The sequence below is a fragment of the Salmo salar genome, chromosome ssa29 (assembly GCF_905237065.1).
Source record: "Salmo salar chromosome ssa29, Ssal_v3.1, whole genome shotgun sequence".
In the NCBI taxonomy this organism is placed as follows: Eukaryota; Metazoa; Chordata; class Actinopteri; order Salmoniformes; family Salmonidae; genus Salmo; species Salmo salar.
This window is the reverse complement of record NC_059470.1, coordinates 21,752,534-21,779,439: the sequence shown is the minus strand read 5'-3', so window position 1 is coordinate 21,779,439 and position 26,906 is coordinate 21,752,534. Positions and strand designations below refer to the sequence as shown.

Below are 26,906 nucleotides of genomic sequence, written 5' to 3'. Positions count from 1 at the left end.
TCTGTTCGCAATGTTGACATCAGCAAACGCTCGCCCACACAACACCATACACGCTGTCTGCCATCTGCCCGGTACAGTTGAAAACGGGATTAATCTGTGAAGAGCACACTTCTCCAGCATGCCAGCATGCCAGTGGCCATCGAAGGTGAGCATTTGTGAGGATAACAAGCATGCAGATGAGCTTCCCTGAGATGTTTTTTTGGACCGTTTGTGCAAACCCCCAGTTTCAGCAACTGTCCAAGGTTGCTGGTCGCAGAAGATCCCGCAGGTGAAGAAGCCGGGTGTGGAGGTCCCAGTCTGACGTGCTTACACGTGGTCTGCGGTTGTGAGGCCAGTTGGACGTACTGTCAAATTATTATTATTTTTTTTTAAATGTCAGGTGGCTTATGGTAGAGAAATGAACATTAAATTCTCAGGCAACAGCTCTGGTGGACATTCCTGCATTTCCGCATGCCAACTGCACAAACCCTCAAAATTTGACATCTGTGGCTTGAGCTGCACCTGTGTTATGATCGTGCGGTTTAATCAGCTTCTTGATATGCAACACCTGTCAGGTGGACTGATTATCTTGGCAAAGGAGAAATTCTCACTCACAGGGATGTAAACAAATGTGTGCACAACATTTTTGAGAAAGAAGCTGTTTATGCATATGGACAAATTCTGTTATCTTTCACTTTACATGTTGCGTTTATTTTTGTTCAGTATATATACATACACATATATATATATATATATACATACATACATACATATATATACACACACATATATATATACACACATATATATATACACACACATATACACACACACACATATATATATACACACACACATATATATATACACACACACACACACACATATATATATATACACATACATATATATATACACACACACACATATATATATATATATATACACATATATACACACACATATATATATATACACACACATATATAAACACACACACACACACACACACACACACACACACACACACACACACACACACACACACACACACACACACACATACATACATACATACATACATACACACACACACATACACACACTATGAGTGGGCAAAACACACATGTATATATAAATAAACACAATATTATTGACATTCATCTCAGAACCAAAAAGTTAACAGTACTTGAGGTGTGCGAGGAAAGAGAGAGTGCAAATTGCACACAGCACTGAGGCAATTACCTTATTTGTGCAAACTATGAACATTATCTGGGTTTCGAAAGGGGGGAGGGAGAGAGCAAGAGTAGAGCGAAAGAAAGAACAAAAACATCAACATCACATGCTCCCACACACTGAAGGAAGAAGTAACTCAGTACAGTAAACCCAGATCTGATAGGCCAGCTAGGTCAGCAGTTACATGGGTCATTCACTTTTAACCTTCTTTCCACGGTGGCGCTCGCATTACACAAAGCTGGAATAACACGCTAGTCACAGCAGTAAAATAGGATTCTTTCATTAGAGCAGAACAGCACGGTCATCTGACTTAGCCCTACTGCGCTCACAGGTTAACGTTTCCACAGTACAGCCAACTTTACTGGGGGTTTGGATACACCGGGAGTCTGTTTGCTGACAGTGAGATCTCTCTGCGTTCGACTGTTGATGGATGAGGAGAGTAGTGGCGTGCGATAATCCCATTTCAGAATGAGTTCCCTCCGTCACGCTGCAAAGCGATACTTGTTGGTGTAATGCATGATGGGACTGTTACGGAAGGGATGTGTGAACGTCTGTGTTTTGCCCACTCACGGTTTGCCTCTCACCCAGACAGAGAGCCTATTATTCACCAGCTTATGTTTCCCTAGATATGGGGGGCTGTACCTGAATATGGGTCCATCATTTACACGTCATCTAAAAAGGCGCGCCAGCAAATGCAGAGGTGGTTTGTCCATTAGTGAAGCCACTTTCCTCTCCTTTGGTCTTAAATATATATTTTTTTACTAAGGCTGGTTCTTTTCGTGGACACCAAGGAACATTTGATTTGATTTTACAGACGTGTTTACAACGTGGCCATCAGAAGGTTAAATGAGGAGAAAACTTAACGGTATCTCGCCACTTCTGTACTCCATCTGAAACAAACAGTAACGTTTTGCCGAAGATGAATTGCCAACAGAGACGTAATGGGTTCAGAATTGCGTTATCTACACGGGAGACAGTCGGACACTCTCCGGGGCTACTTGACCACATTACAACCTTGTATTGAAGAGCTCCGAGTCAATTCCATCTCCATCCTTTTGTCAATGGAGGAAGTCCGAAGTCGAGCATTTGGATTTACCACGCCATTAGCGCTGGTTGGATCTCAGAGAGACGCAGCAGGATAGATAAACCCTAAAAGCAACAAAGTGGGACTATTCAAAGGCTGGACTGGTGGCTGGTGGGTTTACACCTGTTATGGCAGTAGGTGGGAAATGATTTCAAGCCTCAGAAAGACAGCAGGTCTGGTAACCAGATACAGCCAACAGACTGGGAGATCGGGAGGTCCAGTCAGTGAGTTCTGAGACTGACTCTGACGGCTGTGTTGATGGGTTTGAGCTCTTGTTGGGCACTCTTCAAACGCCTCAGAGCCATAGGTCAGGATGATTGAGATACTAACATGACATGTATAACCTCTGTTCTATTGTGTCCAGTCAGTGTGTCCCTCTGACATGTTATAAGACACCCTAGGGTGTAGCTACACCCACTTACAACCCTTTCCCTACATCTCAGCAGGTGGCTATATTGGGCCATCAGGGTCAGAGGTCATTCTGACCTAGCTTTCATGTCAGGCCAGTGGCCATTGTGTCCTTCTTGCCCTCAAGTGCCTTTCCCGAGACCTCGCTGTGCTTGGCCCACTTCCTCAAACAGGGGTCATAAGACTTCTTATGGCTCTTAATTAGCACTAACTCCCAGAGCAGAGAACACAGCCACCCCCCTGTCCTCTCCTGGATGGAAGGCAGACAGGATATAAATAGAATTGCTTCTATGAGCAAGACATAACGTAATGTGGCCTGGTGGAAACATTTGGATATAGAACTTAGCTGTAAGATGAGGGAATATATAGTCGTACTATTACGACAGGCCACTCCTTAATCATACACGGATATGTAATACTGACTGGCACAGGCCCAACTGACGTAACCTGTTATACATAGAGAGAGATGTATATAAATGTCAACAGTTGTCAGTTGCGCTCAAATTAGCTTTGAGCATTTACCATACCAAAAAACATTCACACGTTCGCATGACATCGCCCTAACAGGCCGCTGACAACAATGCAGCGTGAGGTGAGTAACATTTTTTTTTTTAAAGGTAGAAGCTTGATTTATTGCTCTCCGCAGCACCTACATACTCCGGTGTATAAATCACAGCAAAGGATATTGAGAGAAGGCAATAACAGGGGGGGGGGCAGCTGCAATCAGAGAGAAGCAGCTCCTGAGAGAAAACAATATGATGCTAATGCGGCGGCCTCTGGACCGCCACAACCAGAGTTCCGTCGCCGTAGCGGGCGTCAATTAAAAAGGTCCTGGAGCCAGAGCCTGACTGTATGTCACAGCCCTCTGCCGAGCCACGCTTTAAACTTCCGCCGCCTCCCCATTGTAGCCACATAAATCACCCTTCCAATGGCAAAGTAAACACCTCCCCGTCTTCCCTGGCTCTGTCAGGTCATTTCTCAGACAGAGAGGGCATTGGACGATGGACGTGGAGTAGGTGGGAAAGAGATGAAATTAGCAAATGTCCAGGTAATTAATTCTAGCCTGGCTGTCAGTTGGCAAGCTGGATGAGAGCAGAGAAAGTGAGAGCGAAGAGATGCGGCTTTCATGCGAATTGGGCCTCTGATTTATCAGATTTAAGAGGGAAAACAGGTGTCCATTTGTCCAAAGACGTCACCTTTGTTATCGAGTGACTGAGTGGCCTCCTCTTCATCCTCAGTCAATTATCAAAGGGTGCTAGTCGATTCCCTTTGTGGCAATTACTCTTCCGTTTGAAATTGAGGAAGCGATCAATGCTGTGCCGGGGGAGCTCATTGTACAGCAAATGAAAGAGGCATTGAACATTTCTTAAATGTATTTCATGTCATTGTGGAGGAGATTCAATTCATGTGAAATAATTAAGAATCTCTGACAAGCGGTTCTTGATTTTTTCTTTCTTTCAGAAATGGCAACTAAAACATGATGTACGAAAGAGCATTTTAATTCTATTTTATCTATGAAATAGGCTCTGACAATAGCCCTACAAAATCAAACATTAAATTGTTGGAGATTTCAAGCCACAGCTACATACGGACAAACTGCACAACAAAAACTGTGTTCAGGAAATTCATCAGATTAAAAAGGAAGCCGTTTGTTAACCCTGTATATGAAAAAATATATATAATAATTACCCTGGACATCATTCATCTCTAGTGTAGCTAAATCTTCCTCTGGCAACTATTGGGCTAGATTTTAATCAATAACCAGCACTAACCGGCCTGCAGAGGCATTGTAAACACATCATTCCTCCGTGAATACCATAGATGAATCCACACTGGCTGTGCCGTCGTAGACCGTTTCATCCTGTGCTCATTCTATCCACAGAAACCTCTGCTCACACAGAAGAGCCACTGTCTTGTAGACCTCATTAGAAAGGTCAAAGCGGGTGCCATCACTAAGCGATTTCTCAACGTTGGCACAACATTTCACTGCGACTATTGCTGCCCCATTGGAGTGAGGTGATGAGTTGCGGGCCCAACGAAGGGAGAGTAATGACGTTGAATACAGCCCATTGCTGAGCAGAGCGTAAATCTGCCACGTTTCGTTTAAGAGAGTAAACATTCAAAAGGAACCACCTTATCTGTAGAAGAGATCACAGTCATACCCAGTGGGGGGGATTTTCTCTTTGGGAGACGTTCCCTGATAATACAATAAGAGCAAATGCTTAGTGAGTGGGTTATTGGGTTCTCTGTTTTTCAGGGGCTTTCTGTTTGGATGGGGAGGGGGAGGGGTGAGAAAGAGGAAGAGGATGAAGACTGACCTGTGGGCATCCAGGGGTTGGGCGATGGCCTCTCCATGGTGTTAGCCTGCTCCCATTCAAAGTCATCGTCCTTACCCTGGCTGTAGCCGCATGCCGTGTAGGGCCCCTCAAAGTTACAGTCACCTGAGGAAAACAACAAAATAGGATTTAGGACCAGTGCTGGAGTAACACAACACATTCAATAAGGCATACTGTGTAGTTCATGTAAGAGTGGGACAGAGGGAGAGAAATAGAAAAATTCAACAATGGCAGAAAGAGAGAAAATACAAGGAAGCAAATTATAGAATAGAACTCCTGTAGCTTTGTCTGCAGTAATACATACACTATACATCTAAACGTATGTGGACACCCCTTCAAATTAGCGGATTCGACTATTTCAGACATTGGCATTAGAATGGTCTTACTGAAGAGCTCAGTGACTTTCAACGTGGCACCGTCATAGGATGCCACCTTTCCAACAAGTCAGTTCATCAAATTTCTGCAATGCTAGAGCTACCCCGGTCAAATGTAAGTGCTGTTAGTGTGAAGTGGAAACGTCTAGGAGCAACAACGGCTCAGCTGTGAAGTGGTAGGCCACAGAAGCTCACAGAATTGGACTGCCGAGTGCGGAGCGTGTAAAAATAGTCCTCGGTTGCAACACTCACTACAGAGTTCCAAACTGCCTTTGGAAGCAACGTCAGCACAATAACTGTTAAAAAAAATATATATATATAATTACAAAATAATAATAATAAAAATAATATATTTTATTAAATAAAAAATAAAAATCGGGAGCTTCGTGAAATGGGTTTCCATGGCGGAGCAGCCACACACAAGCCTAAGATCACCACGCGCAATGCCAAGCGTCGGCTGTAGTGGTGTAAAGGTCGCTGCCATAGAACTCTGGAGCAGTGGAAACGCGTTCTCTGGAGTGATGAATCACACTTCACCATCTGGCAGTCTGATGGACTAATCTGGGTTTGGCGGATGCCAGGAGAACGCTACCTGCCCGAATGCATAGTGCCAAGTTTGGTGGAGGAGGAATAATGGTCTGGGGCTGTTTTTCATGGTTCGGCCTAGGCTCCTTAGTTCCAGTGAAGGGAAATTTTAACGCTACAGCATACAATGGACATTCTAGACGATTCTGTGCTTCCAACTTTGTGGCAACAGTTTGGGCAAGGACCTTTCCTGTTTCAGCATGACAATGCCCCTGTACACAAAGCAAGTTCCATACAGAACCCTGTGTGGAAGAACTTGACTGGTCTGCATAGAGCCCTGACCTCAACCCCATCAAACAACTTTGGGATGAATTGGAACACCGACTGTGAGCCAGACCTAATTGCCCAACATCAGTGCCCGACCTCACTAATGCTCTTGTAGCTGAATCGAAGCAAGTCCCCGCAGCAATGTTCCAACATCTAGGCCTCCCGAGTGGCGCAGTGGTCTATCGCAGTGTTAGCTGTGCCACTAGAGATTCTGGGTTAGAGTCCAGGCTCTGTCGCAGCCGGCCGCTATTGGCCCAGCTTCGTTCAGGTTAAAGGAGGGTTTGGCCGGCAGGGATGTCCTTATCCCATCGCGCACTAGCGACCCCTGTGGTGGGCCGGGTGCAGTGCACGCTGACACGGTCGCCAGGTGTACGGCGTTTCCTCTGACACATTGGTGCGGCTGGCTTCCGGGTTAAGCGAGCATTGTGTCAAGAAGCAGTGCGGCTTGGCAGGGTCGTGATTCGGAGGACACACGGTTCTCGACCTTCGCCTCTCCCGAGTCCAGGAGTTGCAGCGATGGGACAAGACTAACTATCAATTTGGATATCACGAAATTGAGGAGAAAAATGGGTAATAAAAAAAGCTATTACATTTTAATTTTTTTTATCTAGCGGAAAGCCTTCCCAGAAGATTGGAGGCTGTTATAGCAGCAAAGGAGGGGGACCAACTCCATATTAAATGGCCAAGATTTTGGAATGAGATGTTTGACGAGCAGGTGTCCACATACTTTTGGTTATCTAGGTGTTTTACAGTAGCATAGGCTTTCCAATGTCATCACAGCCACTACAGGTCATGCTACCGTCGGAACTGTCAAAAAGCTCACCACACACCCACACCTGATAGTAACAGGCAAACCCGACATTATGACAACCACAGACAGAGGAACACCACCACTTCAGCTTCTACCGCAACTTGACAACCGTCCTGAGGACACTTTCAGATTTTCCTGTCACAACTGCTTCTAACCGATTATCTGTCTACCTGGCAGTGGCCATGGTGGGAAGCCGGCTTTGATTGGATTCAACTTCCACTTACATGAATATAACAGGTCAGGTAGAATATAAATACGCTGCTATGTGCAATGTCCTCTGTGTATAAACAAGTTCTGAGGTGTTTGAACAAAGGCCTGCCTTTGTAATAAAATAAAAAGTACGGCTGAGAGCGTCGCTCACATATTATTCAGAACCCAGTGTGACATTTGGTGAATTGACAGAGGATTTGCAATTTTTTTTTTACAAAAAATAAAACCACATAACGTGGAAGAAGTAAATAAAGCAAGGCAAAAAGCTCAGTATTGCCATATTCAAAGAGGAAATGAGTAAATCCCCGCCTTTCCATGTGCTTACCCTTAAGCAGTGTTTCTTTGGCTGCACGGGTGTGATTCAATTCCTTGAAAAGACGGCGGATAAATATATTTTAGCGACACCATGGGCTTTGACGTCTTGTCAAGGTTTAGATGTAATGACTCTGAGATGCATGTAATTTAAGCGCTCGTTGTGTACTGTGCGGGGGGAAAACTGATCGCCTACCAGCCAGCAACAAGACCGACAAAAAACATTCTGAGCTGCTTTGCTCTGATTTTGACAGAACGGTGTATTATCTTTGCTTTCTGATGCCATTTCGTTTCTACATGAACAACTAGTCATTTGGGCTTTCAGAGACAGGATGAAGTGATAAGCTTGTTGTCTTTGGTGCTGAGAGAAAGTTATTGTCATGTCTACTGTACACAACATATCCTAGAGCAGAGATTCAAAGGGTAACATCAGAGACTATCAAAGAGTGGAAACTATAGGGGGGGGATTTCCAACAGGATCATAAGCCTCAATTTAAACACGGTCAACAATTAGGTGCCTTGTAGCACACTGCAACTAGGTCAAAGACCAAGCAGGCAATGCTAATCAGTTAGTGTACCATGTCACACCTACATGTTGGTAATATGAAATAACACTGAGAACATTGAACTGATGGCACACGAAACACAGATCGGTAGTCAGGAAGAGAGATGTTTAGGCCTATTCTGCTGTTTACACTGCTGCATCTGCAGCACACACACAAAAAAAACACATACACAGCTCCATATCAAAGGGAGAGAAAAAAAAAATAGCCAGTGAATGTGAGGTTGTGTTCTCTATTGAAATGACTGGAAGCAGCGTGGTGCTAGTGCAGTCAGCGAGCGGGGAGAGTGACTTGCCGGCGATAGCTCTTTCATTCATCGCCACTGGTGGCCCGCCACTGTGTCCTTACCCCACGATGGTAGAATCAATTTACTTGGACCCGCGTCGAGCCATTAAATCCACACGCACAGAATGCAGAGAGAGGTGGAAACATTCAGCAACAAAGATATTTAGCCCATTCTATTCACCCCTCTGAAAAAAAGCTGCTCTTCCCTTCCCCATGGGGAAACTGGATAGTGCCATTTTTAAAATTACTCAGCGGTGAGGAGCAACAGTTTTTAAAATCTCGCTCCTCCTGTTATCGGCAGACGCAGACGGCGGGTCGCAGGGCCTTTTCTCCCGGAACACGCTGTTTCGGGGGTTAAGATTACAACGCTGTGATTATATTTTGACGAGGGGGAGGTAAACACACATTTACTATTTGACGGTGTGGGCAGTTCACCGGTTTAATAATGACACGCTGATATGAGGCGGACAGAGAGACTACAAACTGAAAGGTAATGTTCTCGCAGCTGCTTAAGTTTGATATCCTACCTGTGGCAGGGTAGCCTATTGATCGATGAGATATTTTAAGGGTCATTTTGCGCTACTGTGTTTTTAAACCTTTTCTATTCAATGCTGTCTGCTATTGATACTGGTCATGTAATGTAATTCAATAGGGCCATGCGCTCTGGTCACTCTTCTGGCAACAACTCAGGTCTGCTCTAATGTAAGAGGGATGGTACTGCATGTGTCCGAGGCCCTGCTTTGAATGGCCTGGACAAAGACCAGACATCCCTGGTGGATTGTTCTTGGGTTCCTGCAATTTGCTTTGACACCATGACATTAAAATGATGCCAAGAGGCATACCATTTTTTATTTGAAGGCAACCAATGCATTATGTCACACGCACCAAACACAACAATACCGTGAATTGCTTACTTACAAGCCCTTAACCAACAATGCAGTTCAAGAAAATATTTGCTAAATAAACTAAAGTTAAAAAATTATAAAAACAGTAAGATTATATAACAATAACGAGGCTAAATACAGGGGTCATCGGTACCGAGTCAATGTGCGGGGGTACAGGTTACTTGAGGTCATTTGTACATGTACGTAGGTTGTAAAGTGACTATGTTCAGAAGTCTTATGGCTTGGGGGTAGAAGCTGTTAAGGAGCCTTTTGGACATAGACTTGGCGCTCCGGTAGCACTTGCCATGCGATAGCAGAGAGAACAGTCTATGACTTGGGTGACTGGAATCGGACAATTTTTGGGGTCTTCCTCTAACACCGCCTAGTATATAGGTCCTGGATGGCAGGAAGCTTGGCCCCAATGATGTATTGGGCCATACGCACTACCCTCTGTAGCGCCTTATGGTCAGATGCCGAGCAGTTACCAGGATGCTCTCGATGGTGCAGCTGTTGAACTATTTGAGGATCTGGGGACACATGCCAAATCTTTTCAGTCTCCTGAGAAGGAAAAGGAGTTGTCGTGCCCTCTTCATGACTGTCTTGGTGTGTTTTCACAATGATAGTTTATTGGTGATGTGGACATCAAGGAACTTGAAACTCTCGACCCCGCTCCACTACAGCCCTGTCGATGTAATGAGGGTGTGTTAAGCCCTCCTTTTCCTGTAGTCCACGACCATCTCCTTTGTCTTGCTCACATTGAGGGAGAGGTTGTTGTCCTAACACCACACTGCCAGGTCACTGACCTCCCAATAGACTGTCTCGTTGGTGATCAGGCCTTCCACTGTTGTCGTCAGCAAACTTAATGATGGTGTTGGAGTCGTGCTTGGCCACGCAGTCGTGGGTGAAAAGGAAGTCCAGGATCCAGTTGCAGAGGGAGGTGTTTAGTACCAGACTGTTGGTCTTGGCATTGTACTGCGAATAGCAATTTAACTCAACTTCACTCCATCACCTCCCATTTTGTTTGGTGTAGCAAGACACAGATGACAACACAACAATAGATCTTTAGAACACAGCGTCTTCAGAAAGTATTCACACACCTTGACTTTTTCCACATTTTGTTGCGTTACAAGGTGAGATTCAAGTCAAAACTGTAAGTAGGCCATTCAGGAACATTCAATGTCTTGGTAAGCTCCTCGTGTATATTTGGCCTTGTGTTTTAGCTTATCGTTCTGCTGAAAGGTGAATGTGTCTCCCAGTGTCTGTTGGAAAGCAGACAACCAGGTCTTTCTCTAGGATTTTGTTTAGCTCTATTCTGTTTACTTTTATCTGACAAAACGGCCTAGTCTTTGCAGATGACAAGCATGACATGATGCAGCCACCACTATGCTTGAAAATATGAAGAACGGTACTCCGTGATGTGTTGGTTTTGCCCCAAACATAAAACTTTGTATTCAGAACAAAAAGTGAATTGCTTTGCCACATTTCGCAGTTTTACTTTGGTGCCTTGTTGCAAACTGGATGCATGTTTTGACATTTTTAATCTGAACAGGCTTCCTTCTTTTAACTCTGTCAATTAGGTTAGTATTGTGGCGTAACTACAATGTTGATACATCCTCTGTAAACTCTGTAAATGTGTTTAAGTCACCATTTGCATGGTGGTGAAATCCCTAAATGGTTTCCTTCCTCTCTGGCAACTGAGTTAGGAAGGAAGCTTGTATCTTTGTAGTGACTGTATTGCTACACCATCCAAAGTGTAATTAATAACTTCACCATGCTCAAAGGGATATTCAATGTCTTCTTTTTTTTTCATTTTCAATCTGCCAAATAGGTGCCCTGCTTAGCGAGGCATTGGAAAACCTCCCTGGTCTTTGCGGTTGAATCTGTGTTTGAAATTCACTTACAGATAAATTGTAGGTGTTGAGTACAGAAGTAGTCATTCAAAAATCATGCTAAACACAATTATTGCACACAGATTGAGTCCATGCAACTTATTATGTGACTTGCTAAGCAAATGTTTACTCCTGAACGTATTTAAGCTTGCCATAACAAAGGGGTTATATGCTTATTGACTCAAGACATTGCAGCTTTTAACTTTTAATTAATTTATAAAAAATAAAAATAAAAATCGAAAAACAATTCCACTTTGACATGATGGGGATTGTGTGTAGGCCAGTGACACAACATTTTAATGTAAACCATTTTAAATTCAGTCTAACACAACAAAATTGGAAAAAGTCAAATTGTGTGAATACTTCCTGAAGGCACTGTATGTATGCGTACGCACATGCACACAGAAGGCAGAGGGATGCACAGACAACCCCTCTGCTCTCCCCTTCAGTGGCTCTCTAGTAGGCTTGGGCAGTATACCATATATGGAGGTATTTGCAAATAGCCACGGGATGATTTTTCAATACCGATTACAATACAGACAGAGTGTAGACATGCTGCTCCAGACCCAGTACTGTTCTTCCTTCAGATAAGGATGTGTCAAAACTTTCTTAATTTATTATTTACTCGGGTCATCCCGCTCTAGTGACTCCTTGTGGCGGGCCGGGCGCCTGCAGGCTGACTTCGGTCGTCCATTGAACAGTGTTTCCTCCGACATATTGGTGCAGCTGGCTTCCGGGTTAAGTGAGTGGGTGTTAAGAAGCACGGTTTGGCGGGTCATGTTTTGGAGGACGCATGACTCGACCGTCGCCTCTCCCGAGCCAGTTGGGGAGTTTCAGAGTTGAGACAAGATCGTAATTCGATCGAATTTGGGGAGAAAAAGGGAGTCAAAAAAATAAACATTTAAAATAAAAATCTTAATTTGCACAATGACTCTCGTTCACATTCACTTGGAAATGTCTAAACTCACCAAAAATGACATTTGCTAGCTCCTACCTATATATGTATAACTTTATGAGCTGGATTGCCGGTCTTTGCAAGTTGTTGATTTTCACTTGCACTTGATGGCATATTTAGCTAGCAGCCTCCATTCACTATCACTTGTGCAAATTATATTAGCACTATGGGCTTTTTAGCGTTTTTTTTGGGCGCCCCTTGTGTACTAAACCAGTAATACCATAAATCCCAGGATGAGAGAAGGATAGTATGACTATATGAACATCTGGATCCCGCCCAACCCTACTCTCCAGAGCCAGTCTGGCAAAAAGTAAATGTAAACAGTGTGGACAGCCAGTTGAATTGATCCCTCTGCAAATGAGTGAGCAATACTTTAGCGAGACGTTGGGGTGTACATGAAAGGGTCTGACGGGGCCTCAAAGGACCCCATCTCCCTCCATCCTCCTCGATCGATAATGCTTCTTCCCGGTCATCTTCTCTGCCTTTCAAGAAAAAAAGAAAACAAGCAAACAGACCAAAGCTACACTAAAGCCGGTACAAGATTTATGTGGTAAATATTTCAGATTTCTGTGTGAGAGGCGCTCCATTGGCCTTTATAGTCTGATATGCTGTGCATTTTTAAAACTCCATCAGTCTTTTCATGGCAATGAGCCACCGGCCACAATCAATAATCCTCCTCCTCATGATGGAACCCATTCCTCCCCAAAGTTTTTCCTTAAAAGGGCTTTTATTGTTGGACCTGGTGTACCACTACAGTAGGTATTCTTAAACAGAGGATATGTGGTTTACTTTGTTATTTTTTATAATTCTGGAAAGTTTGTGCATTTGTGTCTGACTAAAACGGCCACTTTTGTTGCCTGATAAATCTGACACACCAACAGTATTGAGAAAAACTTCCAAAACAAGCAAACTATACATGTGATGCCCATCACCACAACAACAAAAAATGCAATGGCAGTTCTTGATAAGGAGTCATACCCATAAGCCTACCTTGCTTGTGTCCTGATAAATTCAACAATGCAAGGGCTGAGCAGATGTGGTTCGTACCCATCCCCTATCCTAGCAGCGCCTGTTTCACCAGTAACAGCTTCCTATAACAGGTAATTCCACACAGAGATGGTAGAAATAATACCATCCTCCTACCCCATCCCAGCTGGGCAATTACATGGCCTCTAACACCCGGTCCACTCTGGTGAGGGGAAACCCCCGAGTGTGCATTTGGGCTTGGTGGTCCCTTGTGGCCTGTTCCTGGCTTTATGAGCATCTTGTCTTCCCCTCAGCCCCCAGAGGACACCAGGCACAAAAGCAATCTCAGGTAATTTAAAACCTGATGCCTGCTATCTCTCCACTCTCTCTCCCCGGCTGTGCCACCGATACGAGCCTGAGCCCTGAGAATCCTGCTGCTAAACCCGTTTGGGACTGATGGGCCCATTGCGGCCTTATTTATCTATCTGAGGGAGCTAGCCAGGTGTTGAGGACCCTTCTTAGCTCTGTCAGAAAGGGCTGTCTGAAGAGAATGCCGCTTAGTTTGGGAGGCCTTTAGAAAGGCTTTTAAAAATGCGGTCAATTTACATGTCATCATCAGTTGCAGAATACTATTCTCTCGCTTTCTCCCAATGTCATCTCTCCTTCCAGAGGAAAACCAATAAGGAGGCAGGGAGATTTCCCTGATTAACGTCTTCCATTGGGGAGGAGAGATGTTGGTCAGGCCGTGTATTGCCCCAGCTTGCTCCAGATCCAGATAGCAGCCTGGTCCCAGAAATAAAAAAATAAACAGTCGGGGGGAATTAAATGCATCAATCTCTGCATCGATGCGTTTATGACTCCTGAGCAACCGCGATAAACTGTCTCTCGCGCGTCGCCGCAGCAACTCAGCCTAACACAAAGTTCTAACTCTGGGAAGACTAGACAAAAACAAGACAAGAGCTTTACACCCTGTGCTTCTCACCACACGTTTTCTGGAATCAGAGCGTTACAAACGGTATACGGGCTCCTGGGTCACTGAATTGCACTGGGCCCTGTGGTACAGCCAGGCTGTGAGCTAAGGTCCAAAATATTTGCAGCGGCTCTGTTCAAAGAGGAAATCACAGATCAACAACAGGGGCATGTCACATGCTGCAATCTACAGTACCTTCATCAGCAGAGAGAGCTCAAACAGCCAGAACGGTAGGCCCTCACAGTTTCGAGCCTCAACTCAAGTACAACAGACCACCTCCAGGTCAGGGAGATTAGGATAATCCCAAAATAATTTGGGAGAACAACAAGGGAGCGGGATCCCAGGGGGATAAAGGAATGGCTCCGAGTCAACCTCATATTCCACTGGCCATACAGGCAGTGGTGTAAAGTACTACTTAGTAAAGTAGAGATAGAATTTTTTTTTTTAAACTACCTATTTTTATTTGACAACTTTTACTTCACTACATTCCTAAAGAAAATTTACATTTACCCTGTCACCCACTTACTCTCTAACCCATTTACCCTGTCACCTAGCAAGACATTTACTCAAGTATGACAATTGGGTACTTTTTCCACCACTGCATACAGGACCCTACGAGGTCAAATCTGTCGTTCTGCCCTTGAGCAAGGCAGTTAACCCACTGTTTCCCGGACGCCGAAGACGTGGATGTCGATTAAGGCAGCCCCCGCACCTCTGATTCAGAAGGGTTGGGTTAAATACGGAAGACATTTCAGTTGAAGGCATTCAGTTGTACAACTGACTCGGTATCCCCCTTTCCTCTCATGTCCATCTCAGTAGATGAAGACCGTTCTCTTCATTACAGTTTGAGGGGGAAAGTCTGTCAGCTGCATCAACCCCTCTTTAAATGTGTTTCATTAGAGAACATTGTAATAGTTGTGCATTTCTCAAGTTATGGCACGCTCAGTCATTTTCAATGTCATCAACTGACTGGCTCTTTTGAAAGGTGTCATTTTATACTTAATGATACCATCTGACATGGTTCACTTTGTGGTTGTTCTAATGTATTAAGAGCTAACAGCTTTTAAGAGTTAAGTTCCATACGGAATCAGTTTCACTGGACTTCTTGTAAAAAATCTGAAATTGTATCGATGTTGTTACTCTTGAAATGTAGAGACTGGGAACTGCCCATCGCGGTTCCACTACACTGCAGTTGTGGAATTTCTAAATCTATTCTACCATAAGTTTCCGCATCATCTGCCAGCCATTTTCTGTAAACCTTGGGAGACTACCTCTCAGACCATATAATCGTTGAAACGTTGACGGGAGCGTTTGGCTTTTCATGACTTCATTATTTCTATCAATAAGGGTGAGAATCTAAAATGCATTAGGCTGAGTGGTGACCCGCGGTTTAAACGCTGGCCCATTGACCCGAACAGCAGAAGTAATTAATCATATTATGCTCACATCGAGCTTCTCGCAAACTCTGGCAGCCCATTGCCAACCATTCACTTTATGCACCAGGAGGCCACTCGCTCGATACTCCCCCACCCCACCCCACCTCCCAGCTGGGAGATACACTTGATCAGCCGAGCGGACATCCTACTAATGGAAACGTAGCAGCGGTGTACACGACCCAGCAGAGATGGGACAGAGTCCGAGGAACGGGGAGAAGAAGAATCCCATTTCTCCACAGGTGGATAGGAGACATTGCAAATAGCAGTCTGGTTTTAGCAGCCTCAGCACGCCGTCAATGGCTTTACCCTCTTCCAATGCCTTTTTTGGCCATCCCCAGCCACCGTCCATCCACCCACAGGGAGGGAGAAAACCAATTTAGCAGGCTCCATCTTACCATCATTTCAGCAGTCCCCTGTGATTACCTGGGTCCTCTCGGATCAAAGTGGCCATATAATTCATTAGCCCGGTTCAAAGGGGCTAAATCACTTGTCGCTACTTTCCTCCAAGGCCATGGGGCAAAACGCAGAAATCTAGATGAGCCATGTACCCCGGGAGGGCCAAAAGAGTACTGGCTTAAATACAATGAACCAATCACCATAGAACTAGCAATAGAGGAAGCTAAGTGTTTGACATATAGACTGTACCATTTGCTGCAACATGTGTAGAAGCAGTCATTAAAACAGATTCAAGAGGGGGTGAAACCAGGCGTCCCTGTTGTTACAGAGCAACTTCCTCTTTGTCTCAACGAAGCTATAAAACAACACAGCGGCCGTGTGATAGCAGAAGGAAGTCATGAATAGCGTAGCGCCAGGTAAGGGGGATGTGAAATCAGATGGAACGGCCTCCTGAGCGGGCCGCTAAGGAGACGTCCTCTCACTGCCGCCAAATGATGATGGATGAGACGTCCGAGCGACGGGGAGATTCACCACTACAAGATACGCCGCTTCCTCGTTCACTGTGTCTTCCAAGCTCTTTCATAAACTAACTCACTTCCACGCCATAATTATACTACATCCGTCTGTCTTTACGGCCACAACGGCGCTCAATTAGGACGCGTCTAGACAACGATGATTGCAGACAGTGAGACGAGGGAGGTGGTATTGCGAGTATGTACTGTAGCACTGTGACAGAGTAACTAATTTTGTCACATAACACAGCTGTGCACTGCTGGCCAAGCGTACTGACAGTGAGTGATTGAGCCATGTAGTGAAACGTATTCTAAGCATGTTGTAAATTGGGGGAGCTTGGCGCGGAGGTGCTGTATACCATGTGACGGCAAGCAGCTGTGATCAGGCTTTGCACGGACAAGGGACAATATATCCAAGGTACCGTTGCACTAAACGTTCCTATGACAAACCAATTGTGAGACTGATCATTCCTGATCATTCATGCTAGTAGACAATGACCATGATCCTGCTTTTACATTTCGCACTGTGCTGCAAAACTGTGCGTTCAACATCTGTTTAAGGAATCGACCCTACACCTCCTGTCAATAGATGCAACACACCCAGTAATTTATTTGTGAGCTGACAAAAATAAGGGATGCCAGTCAGTCAGTCAGTCACTTCCCTTTACATTGGGGGTAATTAGAGCTTGTGATTTCACTAGTGTGGTGCTACAGCAGAGAGAGGGGAGGGTGGCTACTAGCCTACATTTATAGCCTGGCCTGTGGAACTTCAGAGAGTGAATGAAAACCCTCTGGAGCCTCCGTTTGAGCCGTAAAAACCATGCCAAGAGCCAAATGTGACCTTTTGCACTCACTGCACTGTATGTGCAGTATTCCATGCAAGAGTGAGTGAGTGAATGAGTACAAGAGAGATCGACGTAGATATTTTGACAATGCAGTTTGTCTGTGTAGGTGACGAACAGCTGAAGGAGGTTCAGGGAAGCGAGACCCTACATCTGTTTAACTGAATAGGGGAGAAAATGTGATACTTTTCAAAGTTCCAGTATGACACAGGACCTCCACCCTCTGTATTTCAGAGTACTAGACAGAGAAGTCCAAGTCTTTACTAGTTATGTTGGAGATTCAGAATGTTTGGTTTCCGCATAGCAACTCGTAGGTCAAACGGGGACCACTTGGATGCAGCCCAGTGAGATAGGGCTCACACGCCTTACTTGGTGCGTGTTGGCGAGGCCCTGCGTAGCTCTGCAGATAGAAATACTCAGAGGGTGCAGGCTCCATAGAACTGTTTTTATGCTCTGCTACTGGCATAAAAAGAGAGCGTAGGAAACAAGAGAAAAATATACAATTCTATCAAACACAGACTTGTGATGTGAAAGTATCTCTTGAAAGGGTGTTTCGGTCTGACTCACATGGAAAAGGAGACTAATTATCAGATTTAAAAAAACATGAAAACAATAAATCCTGTTCCTAGCCATGGCTCATTCATCCCAGACTTCCTCTGTAATCAGAGCCTGCAGATAAAAAAGTGGACTTTCTCTCTCAGCTCCCCCCTCACATTCTGCCAAACCAACGCAAGTGGTGCCAGTTCAACGACCTCTGGAAATTGACAGATTCCTCAGCACAAGAGTGCAGTGTGCTGAACTTGAGTTCTCTACTTGCTGAACCCCTCAGTATTTGTACGGAGACTCGAAGGGGAGAGAAGCACAAATCCCACATGGTTCGCTTTACTCGACGTCACCCAAAAGAAAAGGAATGCACAGCAAACAACATCTCTGCATTCCTGACAGATGCACTGTACAGAGCAATCATAAAAAACGCTCAGATGCATATTTTCAAGATAACAAGGGGATTTGATCATTCTGTGCAAATGAACGCCAAAGAGGAAATTAGATAAAGTAGCTTTCATGCGTTCTCTATTTGGGCCCGAACACGTTTCCCAATTATACTGTCCGACGGCAGGTAGCCTAGCGGTTAAGAGTGTTGAGGTAGTAACCAAAAGGTTGCTGGTTCGAATCCCCAAGGTTGCTGGTTCGAATCCCCATCTGCCCTTGAACAAAGGCAAGAACAACTGCTCTCTGGGTGCCGATGACATGAATGTCGATTAAGGCGTTGGGTTAAAACGCACTAGACACATTTCAGTTGAATGCATTCAGCTGTGCAACTGACTGGGTATCCCATTGCTATGGTTTCAGGACTTTTTCTCCAAAGGATTGAACGACTTAGTAATAGTATGCCAAATAAGATATTTTCAGGACAAGATTTTACTGTAAAAAGTATACAAAAAAAAAATAAATAAAATTGATTTCGAAGTTTAACAAAACCATACAACTAAGCACAATCACAAGTTTTACAATTTCCACTGAACATTTTTCAAGAAGAACTGAGGGAGATTTTATCGTAAATCTTTAACCAAACATTGCATCTGCACAGTTTTTCCAGTAAAATGTACTTTTTGGGGGGTGTAAATTGATCAAAGTTGTCATTGAGCATAGAGTTGTATGGTTAGTTTGGTCAATGTTTTTTCTTTTGGCATACATTTTAAAGGGAAAAATCTGATTCTCAGTGTAATTTTATTACTGTGGAATTGCACTTCACCAAACCGTGGGGGTCAAAGCAATTAGGTTCCTGAAGCAACTCCATTCACTTGGAGCATTAAAGTTATTTTTTAATTAAAGAACATTTCTTAAGATAGGGTTTCATTCTGACCATTCCTTAACCCATAGCCTTCAAATAAAATAACTGTCTTTTTCAAAGAAAGACCTATAATTTACATTCTAAGCCTATTCAAAAAGGGACATATGTAGGCTACAAAAATCTATAAAAAATAAAACCATTTATGTCAAACCTACAGGGTAGAGTTTTGAATTGGATACATATTGGCACAATACAGGTTTCATTATTGATTTGATTCAGCTGCTGCAAAGCAAAATATATTTCCACAAATTAATCATTCTAGCAGAGCGCACAGAAACCGTTGGCTGAGTCAACTTGCCTTTTGTCCACGATTTTACTAAAAAGGTACTACTGTCGGCTGCGTTTATAGACCCAGCCGAGGCCTCTAATAAAAACCCAACAACAAAAGGGGAAAACAGCAAATCAGCAGCAGACCCACGACTACAAAACCGCAGGCTGAACAAGACCTTGGCAGATGCAGCCACTGCACAGTTGTGTTCCAGATGCTTTGTCTGTTGTACTTATCCGAGGTCCAGGGGCCCTTTCAAACTCTCGCTCCCTCTCGTTGTTTCTCGGCCCCAAACGGGGCACAAACAAATCAACACGTACCACCAACGCTGCCCTGCTTCCCCATAGCTCTGACAGCGAGAGACATGATGGATGTTTATTTTTGTCTCAACTGATTCACTACGCCACCACGGCTCAATATCGTAGAGGCTTGAAAGATGATTTATTCCTAGACCCGTTACCATTCGATTAGCCTGCGGGCGGCCAGCCAGGGTCACACCGTTCTGAATGAAAGGAGAGCCTCTCTGTGTGATGCAGATGAAGGGGTGGGGGGGGGTTGGGACAGCACCTCACTGACTCCGCTCTTCAGCTTCCGGTTTTACAGAAAACTCAGCAGCAGGCTCTCGCCAGCTCCGGTAGGCCAAACAAGGCTTTTTTTTGTCAACCTAGTATCAAGCAAACCAGAGAGAAAGCGAGGGCCTCTCACTGAAGCCGCATTAAGACATCTCCCCATCTGCCTCGCCGCAGGTTCCAGAGGCCTAATTTGTCCAAACCTGGAGGTTATCGTGCCAACAATTACTCCCAGGAATATGCCTCTCCAGAAGGGAAGAATTGTGTTTGATCTCCCAATCAGGGACGTAAACAACATTAAAAAGGGCTTTGTTGTTTGGTTTGGAGAGAAAACATTTTATGTAAGAGACTGAGAATACTTCAAGGTTGAGTACATATGGAGACCTGCTGTTGAGCAAGATACAGAGGGAAAAAAGTATTTGATTCCCTGCTGATTTTGTACGTTTGCCCACTGACAAATAAATGATCAGTCTATAATTTTAATGGTAGGTTTATTTGAACAGTGAGAGACAGAATAACAACAAAACAATCCAGAAAAACACATGTCAAAAATGTTATAAATTGATTTGCATTTTAATGAGGGAAATAAGTATTTGACCCCTCTGCAAAACATGACTTAGTACTTGGTGGCAAAACCCTTGTTGGCAATCACAGAGGTCAGACGTTTCTTGTAGTGTGCCACCAGGTTTGACAACATCTCAGGAGGGATTTTGTCCCACTCCTCTTTGCAGATCTTCTCCAAGTCATTAAGGTTTCGAGGCTGACGTTTGGCAACTCGAACCTTCAGCTCCCTCCACAGATTTTCTATGGGATTAAGGTCTGGAGACTGGCTAGGCCACTCCAGGACCTTAATGTGCTTCTTGAGCCACTCCTTTGTTGCCTTGGCCGTGTGTTTTGGGTCATTGTCATGCTGGAATACCCAGCCACGACCCATTTTCAATGCCCTGGCTGAGGGAAGGAGGTTCTCACCCAAGATTTCACGGTACATGGCCCCGTCCATCGTCCCTTTGATGCGGTGAAGTTGTCCTGTCCCCTTAGCAGAAAAACACCCCCAAAGCATAATGTTTCCACCTCCATGTTTGACGGTGGGGATGGTGTTTTTTGGGTCATAGGCAGCATTCCTCCTCCTCCAAACACAGTGAGTTGAGGCCAAAGAGCTCCATTTTGGTCTCATCTGACCACAACACTTTCACCCAGTTGTCCTCTGAATCATTCAGATGTTCATTGGCAAACTTCAGATGGGCATGTATATGTGCTTTCTTGAGCAGGGGGACCTTGCGGGCGCTGCAGGATTTCAGTCCTCCACGGCGTAGTGTGTTACCAATTGTTTTCTTGGTGACTATGGTCCCAGCTGCATTGAGATCATTGACAAGATCCTCCCGTATAGTTCTGGCCTGATTCCTCACCGTTCTCATGATCATTGCAACTCCACGTGGTGAGATCTTGCATGGAGCCCCAGGCCGAGGGAGATTGACAGTTCTTTTGTGTTTCTTCCATTTGCGAATAATCACACCAACTGTTGTCACCTTCTCACCAAGCTGCTTGGCGATGGTCTTGTAGCCCATTCCAGCCTTGTGTAGGTCTACAATCTTGTCCCTGACATCCTTAGATAGCTCTTTGCTCTTGGCCATAGTGGAGAGTTTGGAATCTGATTGATTGTTGCTTCTGTGGACAGGTGTCTTTTATACACAGTTAACAAACTGAGATTAGGAGCACTCCCTTTAAGAGTGTGCTCCTAATCTCAGCTCGTTTCCCACTTATTTCCCTCATTAAAATGCAAATCAATTTATAACATTTTTGATATCCGTTTTTCTGGATATTTGTATTGTTATTCTGTCTCTCACTGTTCAAATAAACCTACCATTAAAATTAGACTGATCATTTCTTTGTCAGTGGGCAAATGTACAAAATCAGCAGGGGATCAAATACTTTTTTCCCCCCTCACTGTAGTACTTTGGGCCAATTTTACTACTGTCATAACATCCTGCAAATGGAAAAAACCTGGGTTCAGTTTGACACAGCAGATTTTCGCATTGAATATTGAAAAAAGTCCAAAGACAGGAATGTACTCAACATTTTCTTAGGAGGCCTCTGAGATTTCACTGGTGGTCTTTCACACAGTCAGATTTAGAATGTAAAAATAAATTTTAAAAATTTACAAAAAAAATAATTCTGTCAATACTAAGACGAACCCTGGAATCACTCCATGTAGTGAGACCAATAGTATAGAGAAGCCTGATATGAATGGCCAGAGGCATTTTGGCCACACCACACACACTAACCTCCATTTTCTACCAATGTTTTCACAAGGCAACCTTCAAAGGCCTAATTCATATTCACCAAGTCAAAAATAGAGGGGAGATGAAGAGATACTTTTCGTTGGATGCATGGACAGCTGTGGTCAGAGAGTGTCGGAGGTGAAATATTTCTGGGGTTCTCCTCAGATCGGAGCGCGACGGCCAAAACAGCTTCTCTTGGTCAGGGTCCATGAGGCTTGGCTAGGCCTGGACCTATCCTCTGTGTGTAGAGATCTGCACGCAGTCCTGGCCCTGTAGCTGCCTTCCAAACATGGACTCCATTAAAGCGCTGGCAGATCGCCTGGGTGTGGTCAGGCTTTTTCTCTCCCTCCCTTCTCCATTCACATGAATGAGCAGGAAAGCAATGCACACAAAAAGGAAAAAGCAACCCATACATACAGTACATAAACAGTTTCTGGGGTTTAGCGACATCAGCTGTAGCAGTAAATAGTGGAAATCCCTCATATCCGTCATAATCCTAGCTGTGTGTTGAATTGGCAATAACTGTCACCTAGGCAGCCCTCTCTGCAGCTTGAGGAATCTGTCAAACCTGAGCTCGAGTTATCGATGGCATTAATTAATTGCCATGTAGGAAGTTTGGAAGAAAAACAGTGCGTGTCATACGCTGCACATCCACATAGCACGGATGACATAATGCAAGCAGAACAGCGCATCTGCTCGCCAATTTACACCTCAAGACTCATTTAGCTTGTAAAGCTGTTGCTAGGAATGCTGTGTTCTGCTCTTAAGCCAATTTAAATAGGAATTGCTTGTTATCTGGGAGATGGCTAACTCCTTCAGAGTCGACCCATTTTCCTCTGATGAGACTGAGTGATGTGCTAACAAACCGTCCTTTATTCTTAATAGACAACGGTGAGTAGCAGTCTAGTTTTACCTACTTCTGCATGTTAATAGATTCTCCCTGCGCTCAATCAGAGAGCTAAAGCTCAGGGCAACATCTTGCCTATCCAGGGGGATTATATAGACGGATTTATGAAGGGAAAAGCAGCTTTCAGTAGAAATATCATTATGGCTTCGAGAGCCGTCTTGTAAATTGATAGATTGGTGAAGTTAAATGTCAGTCAGGCCGAGACAGTAGTAGCGTTTTTTATCCCGACGAAAATACCACCACAACTCATTTTGTGAGTAATCCTTTTTAGGAGAGTCATGTTGGTCTTACATATAGTATATTTTACACAGATTGGTTTAATGTACACCGCATCGTTTTCACACTGGTCTCATACGCAGATTAATCTTAATTAAACCATTAGAAAGCGCCAAATAGAATACACAAGGCTTTGCCAATGTTTATTATAATCATCATCACAGCTGTTAATGGGATTTGTATAATACTGACTTTACGTTAATACAGGTTTATGATATGAATAAAGTAATAGGAGCAATTTTGTGGCTTTGCAAGATGGTTTCATCAAATCAAATTGTATTAGTCACATGCCCCGAATACAACAGGTTCACCTTACAGTGAAATGCTTACTTACGAGCCCCTAACCAACAATGCAGTTTTAAAAAAAATACAGATGAGAATAAGAAAGTAACAAGTAATTAAAGAGCAGCAGTAAAATAACAATAGCGAGACTATACAGGGGGGTACCAGTACAGAGTCAATGTGCGGGGGCACCGGTTAGTTGAGGTAATATGTACATGTAGGTAGAGTTAGGCCTCTTGGACCTAGACTTGGTAGCAGAGAGAACAGTCTATGACTGGGGTGGCTGGAGTCTTCGACAATTTTTTGGGCCTTCCTCTGACACCGTCTGGTATAGAGGTCCTGGATGGCAGGACGCTCGGCCCCAGTACTGGGCCGTTCACACCGTTCACACTCTGTAGTGACTTGCGGTCGGAGGCCTAACAGTTGCCATACCAGGCAGTGATGCAACCAGTCAGGATGCTTTCGATGGTGCAGCTGTAGAAGTTTGAGGATCTGAGGACCCATGCCAAATCTTTTCAGTCTCCTGAGGAGGAATAGGTATTGTTGTGCCCTCTTCACGACTGTCTTGGTGTGCTTGGACCATGTTAGTTTATTTGTGATGTGGACACCAAGGAACTTGAAGCTCTCAACCTGCTCCACTGCAGCCCCGTCGATGAAAATGGGGTGTGCTCGGTGATCTTTTTCCTGTAGTCCACAATCATCTTAGTCTTTATAAGGAATAACTAATGTATTCTGTAGGGTTGAAGTTTAACACTTGTGTTGGGATCAGGGTTACAAGTAGGGTTGCACAGCGGGGTGGAGGTCACGCACAGTTTATGTCTGCTAGCCGAGCCATGAGGGAAGGACGCCAGAACAGTAACTATAAACATTTACACAAAACTTAACACAGGCTAATGTTGCATTATGACCATGTATTTGGGATACAGCTCTAAGGACAGTAGGTTGAGTAACTTGAAGAACGATCAGTCTTGACTCTGCTGTGCTGCTTCACAACTTAAAGAATAGGCCTGTTTTCTACATCAAGACATCCATTAACATAACATTCTTCTCTTTGTTCATAACCAGAGACTGTGAATAACCATTTTAATACCCATCAAATAATCTAACATTAGCATAAGCTATGCAATCATTTATATGTGCAGAGGGCCAGAGGCCCATTAAAACAGTCTCCCACTGTCTCAGAGCAGTCTCTTCAATCAGCCTTTCTTTGTTCTTCCAATCTCTCTGAAGTCACTCCAGCTGTTACACACCCCCTTCCCCCAGTGCCCTTCTGTGCCCTAACCCCTCTAGGGGTCACCAGGCAAGGGTCCTAAAGTCCTAAAGCCAGTCTACAGTTGGTCTGACGTACACTGTCCAACCCCAACAGACACCCCAGTCCCCCTTCCCGAATGTCCCGGCTCCAATTGTAGCCTACCTCCCAGTGAGGGCCTGGGGATTCCTGAGGGTTATCCAGCCATGTGGGAGTTCGGCCACTACAAATGCTGGCCCCATAAATCGTGCCAGGGTAGGGGCCCCTGGCGGGAGGCTGCCTTTGGGCTTTTGGCAATGGCATGCCTGGGTGATTACTGGAAGGGCTGGGGGGAGACGCTGCACGGCAGGCTGTCTGTCTGGTGGGAAGCATCACTTTCCCTCCATTTCCCCAGTCCCCTGGCCAAACTAATGACAGCTTCTGCCATATTGTCTCTTAACACTCGTCAATTAACAGCTAGCTCATGAACCAAAGTCACCATTCAGACCTGGGTGTTACGATCCAGCAACCTTCTGGTTACAGGCCAAACGCTCTAACCACTGGGCTACCTGCCGATGATGACGGACAACACTATTTTAATTTTTTTAAATTATTTAACCAGGTAGGCTAGTTGAGAACAAGTTCTCATTTACAACTGCGACTTGGCCAAGAAAAAGCAAAGCAGTGCGACAAACAACACATGGAATAAACAAACGTACAGTCAATAATACAATAGAGAAAAAGTCTATATACAGTGTGTGCAAATGAGGTAAGGGAGGTAGGCAATAAATAGGCCATCGAGGCAAAATAATTACAATTTAGCAATTAAACACTGGAGTGATATATGTGCAAAAGATGAATGTGGAAGTAGAGATACTGGTGTGCAAAGGAGCAGAAATATAAATAACAGTATGGGGATGAGGTAGTTGGATGGGCTATTTACAGATGGGCTATGTACATGTGCAGTGATCTGTGAGCTGCTCTGACAGCTGGTGCTTAAAGTTAGTGAGGGCGATACGGGTCTCCAGCTTCAGTGATTTTCGCAATTCGTTCCAGTCATTGGCAGCAGAAAACTGGAAGGAAAGACGGCCAATGAGGAATTGGCTTTAGGGATGACCAGTGAGATATACCTGCTGGAGCGTGTGCTACGGGTGGGTGCTGCTATGGTGACCAGTGAGCTGAGATAAGGTGGGGCTTTACCTAGCAAAGACTTATAGATGACCTGGAGCCAGTGAGTTTGGCGACGAATATGAAGTGAGGGCCAGCCAACGAGAGCGTACAGGTCACAGTGGTGGGTAGTATATGGAGCATTGGTGACAAAACGGATGGCACTGTGATAGACTGCATCCAATTTGCTGAGTAGAGTGTTGGAGGCTATTTTGTAAGTGACATCGCCGAAGTCAAGGATCGGCAGGATAGTCAGTTTTACGAGGGTATGTTTGGCAGCATGAGTGAAGCATGCTTTGTTGCGAAATAGGAAGCCGATTCTAGATTTAATTTTACAGTCTAACCAGACACCTAGGTATTTGTAGTTGTCCACATATTCTAAGTCGGAACATTCCAGAGTAGTGATGCTGGACGGGCAGGCAGGTGCGGGCAGCGATCGGTTGAAGAGCATGAATTTTGTTTTACAGAATGCATGCTCTTCAAAAGGAAGGGCCAGAGGTATACAGAATGGTGTCGTCTGCGTAGAGGTGTATCAGAAAATCACCAGCAGCAAGAGCAACATCATTGATGTATACAGAGAAAAGAGTCGGCCTGAGAATTGAACCCTGTGGTACCCCCCATAGAGACTGCCAGAGGTCCGGACAGCAGGCCCTCCGATTTGACACACTGAACTCTATCAGAGAAGTAGTTGGTGAACCAGCCGAGGCAGTCATTTGAGAAACCAAGGCTGTTGAGTCTGCCGATAAGAATGTGGTGATTGACAGAGTCGAAAGCCGTG

At 44.5% G+C, this 26,906-nt stretch overlaps 1 protein-coding gene across 12 annotated transcripts in view; it reads right to left on the bottom strand.

Moving 5' to 3' along the window:
* ptprma (protein tyrosine phosphatase receptor type Ma) overlaps window positions 1-26,906 on the bottom strand; it is a 299,714-nt gene that overhangs the window by 238,007 nt on the left and 34,801 nt on the right. For all 12 annotated transcript variants that reach the window (XM_045710832.1, XM_045710833.1, XM_045710834.1 and 9 more), the window contains exon 2: window positions 5,026-5,148. In XM_045710832.1, the coding sequence (XP_045566788.1) occupies window positions 5,026-5,148 (123 nt within the window). The remainder of the gene's footprint in view (window positions 1-5,025; window positions 5,149-26,906) is intronic.